Below are 15,789 nucleotides of genomic sequence, written 5' to 3'. Positions count from 1 at the left end.
CGTGAAGCACCTTTATTTTTTAAGAGTGTGGGTGCTATAATAGTTCTTTTTTTTTTCTTAAAGATATTATGCATCTTCTTTATTTAAGTTTTTCTTTACATATCCTCTCTTTCCCCCACTGGTGTACTTGGGGGCAAGTCATTCTACATTGCCAAGAGAGTTGTCCACTTCCTCCTCAGTGGGGCTGGGTTCTAGCCCCATACTCTCTGTTTGGCACAGCTCATCCAGCAGCTCCTTTCCCGCCTCTCCAGCACGAGACGCCCATAGCACAGCACCCTGTTGCAGTCCGATGGAGCGAAGCAGCTTAGCGTAGTCCACAAAGGCTGCACCTATAAGCTTATGTGGAGATGCTGTGGTTAAGGAAGACTGGGAATAGGAAAGTAATATAAAAGAAAAAAAAGACCAAGCAACTACTTACTACTAATGTAACCCCTAAAAGTATTTGTAAACTTAAGTGGACACCAGAACACATAAGTAAATGGTTTCTTGTAAGCCAGTTTTTTGAATTGCTAAGGACCATTTTAAATGTAGAAGTGTCCAAATATTTCTTTAGGCCATTGTTCAGACCCTGTGAAATGAATTGCTTCAAACATTAAACAGAGTGTCAGTGTGATTCTTAAAGACCCAAGAAATGATTTGACTTTTATTTTCTTGTATTGATGTATTTTGTAGGGAAACAGGTAGCTTGAATGGGACTTATTACTTACAATTCAGCTGGTATTAAAATGAACATAATTATCATTCTAAAGAGCATTGCTGTGTCCTAATTCTGCTATTATTATATCCTTGTAGGTACTCTTTTTGTGAAGAAAAAGTAAATACTTTTATGTGTAGCAGAAGAGTATAAGCATAATTACATGTATTCTTTCACCATAAATTAGCCCGTCACAGATAACATCCTCATATACACACTCTGCATCCTCTGTGAGTCCCTATAACTCAAGTGGATAGTAATGCAAACCTTGAGGCTTCAAAAAACACAACGTGAATACAACAGGAACTATCAATAGGTGTTTTCCATTTGAACATAATTGCTTTGTAAAGTGGGCTTCACAGGTTATGTAAGATTCCTATGAGATTTAAATCCAAAGGGAGAGTAGATGATCAGTTTGAAGGGCACTGCAAATGGCATAGGTATATGGGCAGTGGACACTGCATAGGGACCCAATCAATCAGAACACTGCTAATGTCTTCAGAAATAATTTTGCTTCAGACAAAGTTGATTCATTCATTAAGGTCTTATGGGTTGTTCTTCAAGGTGGCTTTGTGCAGTTTTTGAAGCGTCAACTTTTGGGCACCCCTTGCATTATATGGGTCTCACAGAGCTAGACTACTTTTCTCAAAATCTATGTTGTATTAATCTGAAGAAAGAATGTCATAGACATCTGGGACAGCATGAGTGTGAGTAAATAGCTGCGTATCCACCGTCGGGCCAAAATGAGAGAATGCTTGTGAGTGCCAGGCAATGTTCCCTCTAATTTTATTTCTTGCTGAGCAAAACTTTTCTCTATTGGGCGGACATTTCGGCCACCTGAGCAAAAACATTCTTTATACCAGACCTGTACAGCGCGCACACAAAAAAAGTGTGTAACTTTTAACTTTGATGTGCTATTTGTATTTAATTTGACCTGTGACTAAATTATGTACATTTTAGGTTACCTGAGAAAACTTATTTTTTTACAGTATAATACACTGCCATTCAAAAGTTTGGGATCAATAATGTTTATTAAAGAAGTTTCTTATTCTCATCAAGGCTGTATCTATTTGATAAAAATACTGAATACATATTACTGAAAAAATACTGGAGACATATTATGCCCCTTTTTACAATATATATCATCTCTAATATATAATAAAGTCTCTGGTGTCCCCAGAATGTGTCTGTGAAGTTTCAGCTCAAAATACTCCACAGATTATTTATTATATCATTTTGAAAATGCCTATTTTGAGTGGAAGCAGAAACACGCTGTTTTTCATGCCTGTCTCTTTAAATGCAAATGAGCTGCTGCTCCCCGCCCCCTTTTCCAGAATAGAGCTGCGCCTTTACAGCTCGGACCTGCTAAAAACATCTGTTTTGGTTCTGATTATCATGTTTATCGCGCTGAAATCATGTGTTTTAAGTTTAAACTTCTGATATAGGGTTTTCTGAACGCACATATCCGAAGCACACGCACAGAAAGTGGCTGTCACAGCATGTGAGTACTAAACTAAGTTCTCATTCACACACAAGTTTACGTTAAAAGCACACAAGTTACAAAAACAGTCAGTTATGTCTGTGAAGGTAATCTGCTGGGAAACAAATCGCAGGTTTATTTTAGATCCGTGTTGCAGCAGCAATATACAGTAAATAAATCAATAAAACCACTGCTCTCTTGTCTCATCTGAGGCTGGGACTCTAATAGTGTTCTGTGCTCGTCTGTGCAGCCAAAGACAGAACAGTTAGGATGCTTTGCTCAAACTTTGGCCATGGCATTAGAGCTGGTACACCGTTGTCGCTTGCGAAAACACAATGACGGCGCTGTGGGTGTATTACATTTACAGATTAAGGGGCGGTAATATTATGAGATCCCTTTGCCACGTCACCAAGGGAGCGAAATCAGATGCACTCGTTTTCTCAGACGCTTGCAGAAAAAGGCTTCCCAAAACAAAGTTACTGGGTTAATCTTTTTCACGTTTCCTTGGTTGGTAGATGCACCGGGGACCTGATTATAGCACTTACATCATGAAAATCTGACTTTTCCAGGTTTTGTCACCTCTAAAATAAAAGTTTTCTATTTTAATATACTTTAAAATATAATTTATTCCTATGAAGCAAAGCCATTTTCAGCATCATTACTCCAGTCTTCAGTGCCACATGATCCTTCAGAAATCATTCTAATATGCTGATTTATAATCAATGTTGGAAACAGATGTGCTGCTTAATATTTTTTTGGGACCTGTGATATTTTTTCAGGATTCTTTGATAAATAAAAAGTTAAAAAGAACAGTGTTTATTCAATGTTGTGTTACAATATACACTACTATTCAAAAGTTTATGGTCAGTATTTTTTTCTTTTTTAAAAGAAATTAATAGTTTTATTCAGCAAGAATGTGATAAATGGATAAAAAATTATAGTAAAGACTTATATTTTTAGAAAATATTTCTATTTTGAATAAATGCTGTTCTTTTTAACTTTTTATTCATCAAAGAATCAAAGAAAAAAGTAGCACAGGTTCCAAAAAATATATATATATTAAGCAGCACAACAGTTTCAACACTGATAATAAATCAGCATATTAGAATGATTCCTGAAGGATCATATGACACTGAAGACTGGAGTAATGATGCTGAAAATTCAGCTTTGCTTCACGGGAATAAATTATATTTTGAAGTATATTAAAATAGGAAACCAATACTAGAAATTGCAATAATGTTTCACAATATTACATTTTTTTTTCTCTGTATTTTCGATCAAATAAATACATCTTTGATGAGCATAAGAGACTCCATTAAGGTCAATTATTTATTAGGTTTATAATATAGGCCTAACATAATATAATATCAAAACAAACTGAAGCATTTAAACTGATAGCATAGAATAGAGTACAAAACAAACTGAAGCATTTAAACTGAGATCTGTAAGTTAAATATTTTTAAAAAAATGTGAATGTGAATTCTTCTATAGCTAACTAAACATCCTATGAAGTACAGTTTGCACAATACACCTGTGTTGACTAAATGTCTCTGGGCTTCCTCAGGGCCAAAGAGGTTTTTGGCACATTGAATTCAAAGCAGGCCAACTGGGGCTTGAGGAGTGGTCATGAACAAAGGACAAATTTATCGAAGTCGAATGTCAACTTTATCGAATGTAACTTGGGGTAACCCAAGAATCAAAAGAGACAAAGAGACAACACAACATGCCCATCATGAGTAAAACCACGAGGACAATCATGAGTTAAGACTTCCTTGGATTGATTTCCCCCACCCATGACAGAGACCAGACTCTGACTACTACTACTACCTTTCTGACTTTTTCCTCACAGAACTGAATTCCTCACTGCCTTTACATATATAAATGCATTAGATCATTCTGAAATGATGCAAAGAGTAATGTCAAGTCTGTAACCCACACATGTGACTATCATGTTCTAATCACTCATTGTTTATGTCACTTTTAATAACCATTGAATAGTTTATAAGTTTATGTCCGAATTTGGTATGTGTGTGTGCGTGTGCGTGTTTGATATTCTTGTTATAGAAATCATGTTTAAATTATACTCTGCAAGAGTGGGAAATTTGGACCATGTGACTAACAAGATAACATGTTGATTTATGTATTGGGAGGAGAAACATAGCAACCTAAGCTAGGACAAAGCAACAACCTGGCAAATCCCCTTTCCACCACAACGCCACAAAACACAGAGGAACGCAAGTATAATAACTCCAGAGTCTAGTTTGAACTGGTGCATTTAATATAAAGTTTCATAGCCTCATTGAAAAAATTGGGTACAAGGGTAAATAAATTGATGGATGTTTGAGGTCTAAGAAATTGCTAGAAACTTGGGATTCCATATTCTCACTCTCTTAAAACTCCTTATTTTATCACTTTCTTTCTTCCTGCAACTTGTGTGAATGTGTGAGTGCATACGTTTACATTAAATTAGTTTATATGTCTTAGATTTGTACAATAAAGTCTTGTTCATATTGAAAAGAGAAGTATCTTGTGTTTTGTGCTTACAAGTTAATGTCTTAAACTGCCGATCTTGTTACCATTACAATAAACAGTGTTTTTCACTATGTTTTTGATATTAAAATCAGCTGCAGAACTCATTGTTACGGCCATTCAATTAATCACTGGCCGATTCATTTGATCAGCCATAAAACAGTGATTCTGTCAAAATTCCCTATAAATATCATAATTAATTTCCCTTCAGCTAAATTTAACTTTGTTCCAGTCAGGGAAGTTTCAGAGAATGTTTGGGTTGTTGGCGGCAGCCTCTACATGATTTTTTTTCTGCTTCATATGCGGCCACTGCAGGTTTTGGTTAAAAGCTGCTTGGATGCTCTAGCCACTTACTGTGAAACCTTATACAGTAGGGGTTTTCAAACCAGTACTGGGAGCACATCCAGGACTGCACATTTTGTATATCTCCCTCATTGTATATTTCCTGATTCAACTCATCAGCTCATTATTACAGACTGCAAGACCTGAATAGGGTGTGTCCAATAGGGGAGACATACAAAATGTGCAGCGCTGGGGGTGCTCCAGGACAGGTTTGAAAACCCCTGCTGTACAGTCAAGGCATCTATATGGAGAGTGGAGACTGCACCCCAAACAGTTAATTTATTATTTTCATTGATGCAATTCCTTCTGGGAGTGGATGCTCTAACTCACTGCTGGCCGAGGACTCACAAGTAAGCGTTTCCTCCAGTAAAATTACTGGTTAAGTTATACACAAGATCAAGCTGGAAAGACAGTTAAGTACTGCAGGTAGTACTGAGATGGCTTAACCAACCATAGTTCTCAGAAGCTAGTGGAGCTGCTGACAGCACCCAGCACGGTGTGGTGACGAGTCATACTGTAATTTGCAAGAGCACTTAGAAGACAGCCATGCTTCTATGTTCAGAATCTGTGTGGCTGGGATCAAAGCTTTTCATTCCCACATTCATGGTCACTCAGTTGGCAGAAATAACCTTATTACAAGGTTTCTAAGGGGAACAAGATGGTTAACCCCCCCTTGCATCTCAACTATGCATATTTGGTATCTAGTTTTCCATCAACTGGTGTATATCACCTCCACATAATGTGCGTTGTATACTTGTTATATTACTCAGAGTATAAATGGACACCAAACTGCCTGCCCACTGTGATCATGCAAATGAGCTAGCTTCCAAATAAAGAAAACTTTTCTGCTTTTTTTTACATTGGTCAAGCCAAACTCAAAGAGGTGTGATCTCTGCAGAAGTTAAAAGCCATGACCTCCAGACTCCAAGTGAAGAGAGAAAGTTGGAGAGAAATGGAGACCGTGACACTGCAAAAAGTTGTTAATGTTGCATGTTTCCATCTGGGAGAGAACTCTCCCAACCACATCCAAGTCAGAACAACATTGGTGAAGTACGTTTTGCTTCACTCAACCCAGACGAACTTGATCAGAACTTCACCACCTTCAAACTATTGAACCATCAAGACTTTCATCCAAGACTGTATCCGGATGCTTGTTCAGCATCCAAGGCAATGCAAGTATCGTACATTTAACTATACTAAACAGAGGCCCCTCTGTTACAAAGGTGCTGATGGTTCTGTTTAGGTGGTTAGCTGACTCACTTTTACGTTCCTTTTCCCCCCATGTATGTATGAGTGTGTGTGTATGTGTTAATTTAGACTAGTTCAAGTTTAAGTTAAGTATTGTTTTTATGGTCACCACTTGCAAACCAAGTTCCTTTAACGAGCTGATCTTGCTACATGCTCTGGTGCATTAGTACTGTTTTAAAGTTATTTTTCATGGCCACGAAAATAATATTTCTAAAAGTTAATATTAAATTACACTGAATGTTCGCTGGACGAACAGATTAGTTGATTGTAATATTAATTGTGCTGCAGTTACTTTTGGCAGCAGATTTTTTTGACACAATGTTGAGTGAGCTGAAAGGAAAGGAAGCATCTCCAGTTACTCAATGCAAGCTTGGTTACACTGCATAACCAGAGATGTTTTCTGTTGCTCTGGCTGAAAGGATAACAGTATAGCGAGATGGAAGAGAGCTCAAACCCCCTCAGATTGCATAATTTCCTGGAAAATTAATAGAAATGCTAAAGTAAGCCCCAAATCAGGTTGTTTGCATTGCTGTGCATTCCTGTGATAACACAAAACAGAAGCAGGCATGACTGAATAAGTATGTGTGATCTCTTTTTATGTGCACTGAGGACACAAATTAATAAACTACTGTCACGGTAACATTTTTATTGCTAAATTATTGGTTACATATTGATGATGGCTGAAGTCTGCATGTGAAGTGCAAACACCCACTTCTGTTATGTTTGTTTTAGTCAGCTTTCCCTTGTTGGTGAAATGGGGGGGGGGGTTTAGAGTAGCAAAGCTTGATTTCGTTCTTGAGGTCTGAGCCTGTTGTTAGCCCTGGCTTGCACTAGCCTCACAGTGGAAAAGCAGGAAATTATGAAAGATTAAATTTTTTTTGGAGTGGTGTATATATTAAGATTCATCTACTTTTAGATGAGACATCAAAACATTGTTTGTCTATCAATAAATGTTTAAATTTTCATGGGGTCTTTAATATTTTAGTTTGTAAACAAACAAATAAACAATATATGCATATTAGTTTAAAATTTTTATGGCATTAGTTTTAAAGTGAATAGAGTCTTGCTGCATTTTCCTGTTTGAAAAACTGGAATATGCATTAGAAGGATATTAATGTCGTCATTTGTCTCCATCACACCATATTTCAAGCAGGCTTCAATAAAGAGTGCAGCACGGTCGAAATATCTCATGCTGTCAAGAAATGTAAAGATATATCAGAGGTATATGTGAGCATCATGTCCTTTAACATGCACATTCAAATGTCAAACTGGTGGATGCTACACTTTTTAACAGAATGCCTAGGATGTGTCATTTTCACCAAGATGATACATAAAACAGTGCCTTTTACAAAGAGTTTACTGACATTCAGGCATGACACATAACACACTGAGTGACAATGATATTCTCACTTAAAATGTATTATCCAATTTTAAACTAATTCTTCAAAAATGAAAACTATAATTTACCTTCAGGTAATTTTCAACCCATATGACCTTTTTTCTTCCATAAAACACACAAAGGAAAAGTTCTAAAGGAATGCCAAGCTGCTCTTTTATGAAACAATAAGAGCATACTGTGATCAGTGACTAGAAAAAAGTACTATAAGGTATACAGTAAATATCTTCCTAAACTTCTGAAGACAATATCTTTATAATTTTAATAACTTGGCATGTTCTGTGTCAGGTTTGATATAAACAAAGCCACACATTCTCCAAAACATTTTGCTTTTGTGTTCTAAGAAAAAGAAAGCCATATGGTTTTGAAACAACATGAGGATTTGTCAATTTTGTTTATTTGTTTTTTATTTTACAATTTTTTATGCTTCATTCCTAAAACAGACATTACATTTTAATGGATGAATGGGCAACAATACTCTGAATGGTCTAAATGAAAAACAAAAAGAAAAGAAATGCGTACCTGTGAAGCATCTCGCCCACTTTGTGAAAGCATCCTAATGAGAGCAGGACCAGGATGGCCTTTGATTTCTGATTTACCTGAGGAGAACACAGATGCTCTGCCCAGCGCTTCAGCACATCTGAACTTTCTGCTGGGCTCAGACGCACCTGAGAGAGAGACATCAAGGTAGACATTAAGATATATGAGATTCCAAAGCATTCATTTTCCTCACTATTTACAGATTGTTTGCTGCATATTGATCACATAAAACTGCAGTATAATTGGCTGGCTGCTCCAATCTAACTGGATGACTTCAACATGGAAACAAGCTGTATTTATAAGATAGCAGGAGGATATAATGAGTGCTGCAGAAGACACTTTGCCACTTTCCATGTCTTTTACTGTGACATCCTCAATTTCAGATTTATAAGTCCCTGGCACATAAAATAAAACTCTGTTTGGTTAAGTGGGTAGTTATTGGCCAAAATGAACTCCAAAGAGTCTGGTTTATTGCTCTCTCTATAAGTACATTTGTGGAAATGCATTGAACCATTTCTAACACATTTTTTGCTACTAATGTTTAAATCAGAACTATATTCACAGTGTTTATCAGTTTTATATTGCTAGCAAAGCAATTGTGAATATATCACAAAGAACTGATTCATTACTGGCTCTAGATTGTGTTTGCTCAAAGTACAGTACCTTGGCCAGCCAGGCAGCACGGTTCCACTCTCCATACGTCTGCAGATAACGACAAGCATCTGCTGCTTTGTCGATCAGGCAGAGCAACTGCACACCCTCTAAGAGACAGAGATGCAAGCCCGCAAACAGTTTGCTGAAGACAAGCAGACTAAGGACATGGATTACTGGAACCATGTCCTGTGGTCTGATGAGACCAAGATAAACTTATTTGGTTCAGATGGTGTCAAGCGTGTGTGGCAGCAACCAGGTGAGGAGTACAAAGACAAGTGTGTCTTGCCTACAGTCAAGCATGGTGGTGGGAGTGTCATGGTTTGGGGCTGCATGAGTGCTGCCGGCACTGGGGAGCTACAGTTCATTGAGGGAACCATGAATGCCAACAAGTACTGTGACATACTGAAGCAGAGCATGATCCCATCCCTTTGGAGACTGGGCCGCAGGGCATTATTCCAACATGATAACGACCCCAAAGACACCTCCAAGACGACCACTGCCTTGCTAAAGAAGCTGAGGGTAAAGGTGATGGATTGGCCAAGCATGCGCATCCTCAAACAGAAGGTGGAGGATTGCAAGGTCTTTAACATCCACCACCAGACTGATTTCGTCATGGAGGAGTGGAAGAGGACTCCAGTGGCAACCTGTGAAGCTCTGGTGAACTCCATGCCTAAGAGGGTTAAGGCAGTGCTGGAAAATAATGGTGGGCGATTCGATATTGTGGCACATGTGCAGCAGTGGACCACGCTTAATTTTACAATGTTTAAAATTGAGTAGAAAAGTGCGAGGTTTCTAAAAAAGAATGAATAGAGCATCTGTTAATAATCTGGCCGCAGAGGAACACAACTGAGCTGCCTGATATAAAGAGACGTAAACCCCAAAACAGAGCTTTACACTTGTGCAATACGGAAATATCTGCAAAGTGTGCTACTTATCTTTGTCAACCTGGCAACCATATGCACATGCGCTCTCTCTCCACTGTGGATAAACGCGCTTGCTTTCTGAAAACAGCGGTTGGCTTGCAGTTTAGCGATCTCCACTTCAAGTCTATTCTCAGAAAAGTGTGATTCATCAACTGTTCATTTACGACACACAGAGACAGAGAGAGAGAGAGAGAGAGAGAGAGAGAGAGAGAGAGAGAGAGACTATGTATGAATTACCACCGTTTTGCCGCGTTTCTCTATTAACAGTAGAGCTGTGGCTTTAATTCCTTTAGAAACAATGATGCTACCAGCTCCTTGTTGAGAAAGATAATGTAGCTCTTGAGCAATTAAGCTATTTAGTTGATAAAACTGCGGGTCAGTGCTAAAAAGTTTGTTCCTGAATGTCTGAGTTCGCCCGCAACGTGATCTGTGGGTGTGACTGCACCAAACTGCTTCCGTTTCACACAAATGCTGGCACAGACATGCATGTTCGGCTAGAGTCACTTTGAACTCGTGCATCTTCGGAAGCGGAGCTGAGCGGAAAGTTACAAAAAATGTTGTGCACACCGCCACGTGAAACGACATTGCGCGCACTCAAAGCGAACTTGCGGACACTCAAGTATAAATCAGCCTTAAATCAGCCTTGAGAGTGTGTGCGTTAGCGCAAAAATGTCAACAATTCTGTGTTTTTCTGTCAATATGGGGTGCTGTGTGTACATTAATGAGGAAAAAAAATTAACAAATGATTTTAGCAAATGGCTGCAATATAACAAAGAGTGACAAATTTAAGGGGGTCTGAATACTTTCCGTACCCACTGTATATATATATATATGTGTGTGTGTGTGTGTGTGTATGTATACACTCAAAAAATTTGAATATCGTGAAAAAAGTAAATTTTTTGTAACTTGTTTCAAAAAGTGAAACATTCATATATTCTAGATTCATTACACAAAGTAAAAAATTTCAAAAGTTTTTCTTTTAATTTTGATGATTAGAGCTTACAGCTCATGAAAGTCAAAAATCCAGTATCTCAAAATATTAGAATATTTACATTTGAGTTTCATTAAATGACCATCCCTACAGTATAAAATCCGAGTATCTCTTGTTCTTTGAAACCACAATAATGGGGAAGACTGCTGACTTGGCAATGGTCCAGAAGACGATCATTGACACCCTCCACAAAGAGGGTAAGTCACAGAAGGTCATTACTGAAAGGGGTGGCTGTTCACAGAGTGCTGTATCAAAGCATATTAAAGGCGAAGTTAACTGGAAGGAAGAAAATGGGTAGGGAAAGGTGCACTAGCAACGGGGATGACCACAAGCTTGAGAATACCGTCAAGCAAACCCTATTTAAACACTTGGGAGAGCTTCACAAGGAGTGGACTGAAGCTGGAGTCAGTGCATCAAGAGTCACCACGCTCAGACGTCTTCAGGAAAAGGGTTACCAAGCCACTTCTGAAACAGAAACAACGTCAGAAGCATCTTACCTGGGCTAAGGAGAAAAAGAACTGGACTGTTGCCCAGTGGTCCAAAGTCCTCTTTTCAGATAAAAGTACATTTTGCATTTCATTTGGAAATCAAGGTCTGGAGTCTGGAGGAAGACTGGAGAGGCACAGAATCCAAGCTGCTTAAAGTCCAGTGTGAAGTTTCCGAAGTCAGTGATGATTTGTGGTGCCGTGAAGTCTGCTGGTGTTGCTCCATTGTGTTTTATCAAGTCCAAAGTAAATGCAGCCGTCTACCAGGAGATTTTAAAGCACTTTATGCTTCCATCTGCTGACAAGATTTATGGAGATGCTGATTTCCTTTTTTCAGCAGGACTTAGCACCTGCCCACAGTGCCAAAACCACTTCCAGATTTATGGAGATGCTGATTTCCTTTTTTCAGCAGGACTTAGCACCTGCCCACAGTGTCAAAACCGCTTCCAAGTCGTTTGCTGACCATGATATTACTGTGCTTGATTGGCCAGCCAACATGCCTGACCTGAACCCCATATGGAATCTATGGGATATTTTCAAGAGAAAGATGAGAAACAGTCGATTCAACCATACAGACGAGCTGAAGGCCGCTATTAAAGAAACCTGGGCTTCAACAGTGCCTCAGCAGAGCCACAGGCTGATCGCTTCCATGCCACACCTCACTGATGCTGTAATTTGTGCTTAAGGAGCCCTGACCAAGTATTGAGTGCATAAATGAGCATAATTTAATCTTTTTGACTTTCATGAGCTGTAAGCTTTAATCATCAAAATTAAAACAAACAAAAAAAACTTTTGAAATGTTTTACTTTATATGTAATGAATCTAGAATATATGAAAGTTTCACTTTTTGAAATAAGTTACAAAAAAAATAACTTTTTCACGATATTATTTTTTGAGATGCAGCTGTATATTCAAATTTACATCTACAGTGGGGCAAAAAAGTATTTTGTCAGCCACCAATTGTGCAAGTTCTCCCACTTAAAAAGATGAGAGAGGCCTGTAATTTTCATCATAGAATAATAAGGTATTAATATTAGAATGTATTATCTCTAAGACAGAAATATATTACAATTGTAATAGCCTACAACTTGACTGTAAGTATATTAATTATTTTACAACAGTAATAAGTTGAATTCTGTATTAATGCTTAATTCTACATTAGAGTTTTAAGATTTGAGCCTACACTAAGAAAAATACAGTTAGGTCCATATATTTGGACAAAGGAACATTTAAAAAAAAAAAAATTTTTAACTGCTGACCAAAACATAAATAAGTTAAAAGCTGTTTCATGGACAGGCGTGGGCTATTCTTTCATTATTTCGACATAAAATTAAGCAGGTAAAAGGTCTGGAGTTGATTCTAAGTGTGGCATTTTCATTTGGAAGCTGTTGCTGTGAACCCACATCATGCAGTCAAAGGATCTCTCCATGCAGGTGAAACAGACAATTGTTAGGCTTCAAAGACAAAAAAATCAATCAGAGAGATTGCAGGAACATTAAGAGTGGCCAAATCAACAGTTTGGTACATACTGAGAAAAAAACAGAACGCACTGGTGAGCTCAGCAACATAAAAAGGCCTGGACGTCCACGGAGGACAACAGTGGTAGATGATTGGAGAATCCTCTCCATGGTAAAGAAGAACCCTTTCACAACAAACCCCGCCAAGAGAAGAACACTCTCCAGGAGGTAGGCGTGTCACTGTAAAAGTTTACAATCAAGAGAAGACTTCACGAGAGCCAATACAGAGGGTTCACCACAAGATGCAAACAAGGCCAGATTACACTTTGCCAAAAAACATCTAAAAAGAGCACTTCTGGAAAAGCATTCTTTGGATGGCTGAAATTCAGATCAACATGCACCAGAATGACGGGAAGAAAAAAGTATGGAAAAGGCTTGGAACAGCTCATGATCTAAAGCACACAAAATCATCTGTGAAACATGGTGGAGGCAGTGTAATGGCATGAGCATGTATGGCTTCCAGTGGAACTGGGTTACTGGTGTTTTTTTGATGATGTGACAGAGAACAGAATTAGCCGCATGAATTCTGAAGTGTATAGGAATGTACTGCTTGCCCAGATTCAGCCAAATGCAGCAAAGATGATTGAATGGCACTTCATAGTACAAATGAACAATTATGGCATTATTTTACTGACAAATGTCGAGAGCGCATTATTGTAGCGCGAAAGCACATTAACACAATGCGCGAGCGCGAATCTGTGTTCCTTCCACTCAACTTTCATTTAACATGCTTGGATACAGCACTCTGTGAACAGCCAGTTTCTTTGGCAATGAATGTTTGTGGCTCCTTGTGAAGGGTGTCAATGATTGTCTTGTGGACAACTGTCAGATCAGCAGTCTTCCCCATGCTTGTGTAGCCTAGTGAACCAAACTGAGAGGCCATTTTGAAGGCTCAGGAAACCTTTGCAGGTGTTTTGAGTTGATTAGCTGATTGGCATGTCACCATATTCTAATTTGTTGAGATAGTGAATTGGTGGGTTTTTGTTAAATGTGAGCCAAAATCATCACAATTAAAAGAACCAAAGACTTAAACTACTTCAGTCTGTGTGCATTGAATTTATTTAATACATGAGTTTCACAATTTGAGTTGAATTACTTAAATAAATTAACTTTTCCACAACATTCTAATTTATTGAGATGCACCTGTATATATCTTCTGATTTAAGATAGAACTATTTAGATATGGGTCAGATGCACTACTCCCTAAACCTATAATTAAGATTTGGAGACCAAATATAACACTATAATGAATTTTCATATTTGCCCTAACACTACTACATTATATTATATGGGTTTAATGTATTTGCAGACAATGTAACTGTCATATAACTGTATATTCACTGTTTTAGAGAAGAGTGCCATTGAATGTATAGCTAATATTAAGTGGATTTTCATTAAAAAAAATCAGAACTGAAAACACTGGATTAAAAAAAAAAAAAACAACTCCCAATAAATGGCCAAACAGCAATGCTATTAGAACATTTATTGTTATCTCTTGCATAATTTACATCTATTTTTACATTTGATGTTGATTTGAGGAGTTGTTACTTATTATTGCCATCATACCAACTGAGAATTTATTGCAATGATTTTAAATTCAGTTGAGGTATCTGTCTGACATATTATGACATAACATTGATGTTTTATATAAAGTCTTTAGGGCCATAGGCTATAATATGTTGTTTTTAGATAAATTGCTCAGAGACCAACCAGTTGGACAGAGGCTATGTACAAATCATCCAAGCACCCAATTCCTGGCCATTTCTATAGGCTACATTTCATTAACATTGCAAAATATTATTTAGCGAATCAGCTCATGGGGAAATATGAATAATTAATCATAACTAGTTATAATTAATTATAAATATTTAGATCCGCTGTAAATATTTAGCTGACCTCTCAGGGTCAACTGTCTGTCAATTCTAAGAATGTTAATTTCCTGGTTAAAGGAAATAACTTTCTTACTGTACAACTCTACACAGAGCTTGTAGCATAAATCTGCATGAGGGGGGAGTGGGAGAGTCCGTCAGAGGGTCAGAGTTCAGAGGTGCGTGGGTGGTGTAAACAAAGTCCAGAGTGTTGTTTCCCCGTGTTGGAAAGTCTATGTGTTGGTGTATTTTTGGGAACACACTCTTTAAGTCTGCGTGGTTGAAATCCCCAGCCAAGATGAGAAAAGCATCAGGGTGGGCTGTCTGCTGCTCACTGATGTGCTGGTACAGTTCATTTAGTGCCTCGCTCCTGTTGCTGTTGTTGGAGCTGGGAGGGATGTATACAGCAACGATACAATATTCAGCAACGATACAGCAATGTATACAATATTCCCTCGGTAGATAGAACGGCCGGCACTTAATAATCATAAACTCGTAGTCCAGTTTATTGTCCAAAGAGCGTACGTTAGCCAGTACGATGGTGGGGATAGCCGGCTTGTGTGGGTTAGCCGCTAGCCTAGCCCGGATACCTCTGCGCTTACCCCTCTTCTGCTTCCTCTCGCGCCGCTTGTGGCGCCTCCGCTGTGGGCGAGATGCAGTAGTGGGGGTCGGTGATGTGTGGGCCTTCGGAGCAGACCGAGATCCCGCAGCTCTTCGGCGTGCGCAGAGTTTAACTCTAAAAATGTGGTTCTGCCGACATCGAGCAGAAACTCACGACTATATGCGCGCTTAGAAACAAATAGACGCGACGAATACGTACAAAAACACTGCGACTCACAAGACAAAAAACACGAAAACACCTTTCTGTCGGGAGAGAGAGAAGCCGCAGCGTGTGAACGCGCCGCCATCTTTGTAAACAGTAGACTAGTCCAACATACTACATAAACACTTAAACTGGTCTAACATACACATACACACACACACACACATGCATACAGTTGGTATAGAAAAAGGGTTAAAGCTTAAGCAGTAAAGAGGAAATAAGGAATTAAGTTATGGAACCATTTGCATATTCAGCAGATCTACACCTGAGGGAAACATCAGATTCTTAGTTCAAACACA

At 38.4% G+C, this 15,789-nt stretch overlaps 1 protein-coding gene across 1 annotated transcript in view; it reads right to left on the bottom strand.

Annotated features, from left to right (window-relative positions):
* Window positions 1–33: 33 nt before the first annotated feature.
* The window catches only part of LOC107564771 (WD repeat-containing protein 11), a 161,614-nt gene continuing 145,858 nt past the window's right edge, over window positions 34–15,789 (bottom strand). Inside the window, exons 25-28 of the mRNA XM_016249924.1 lie at window positions 8,893–8,988; window positions 8,212–8,357; window positions 7,406–7,485; window positions 34–341 (exon numbers count right to left, since the gene is read on the bottom strand). Coding sequence (XP_016105410.1) covers window positions 139–341; window positions 7,406–7,485; window positions 8,212–8,357; window positions 8,893–8,988 — 525 coding nt within the window. The 3' untranslated portion in view covers window positions 34–138. The remainder of the gene's footprint in view (window positions 342–7,405; window positions 7,486–8,211; window positions 8,358–8,892; window positions 8,989–15,789) is intronic.

This window comes from Sinocyclocheilus grahami, unplaced genomic scaffold, assembly GCF_001515645.1.
Source record: "Sinocyclocheilus grahami isolate Dianchi unplaced genomic scaffold, SAMN03320097.WGS_v1.1 scaffold960.1, whole genome shotgun sequence".
NCBI classification, from domain to species: Eukaryota; Metazoa; Chordata; class Actinopteri; order Cypriniformes; family Cyprinidae; genus Sinocyclocheilus; species Sinocyclocheilus grahami.
The sequence above is the reverse complement of the archived record's forward strand: the minus strand, read 5'-3'. Positions and strand labels throughout refer to the sequence as shown.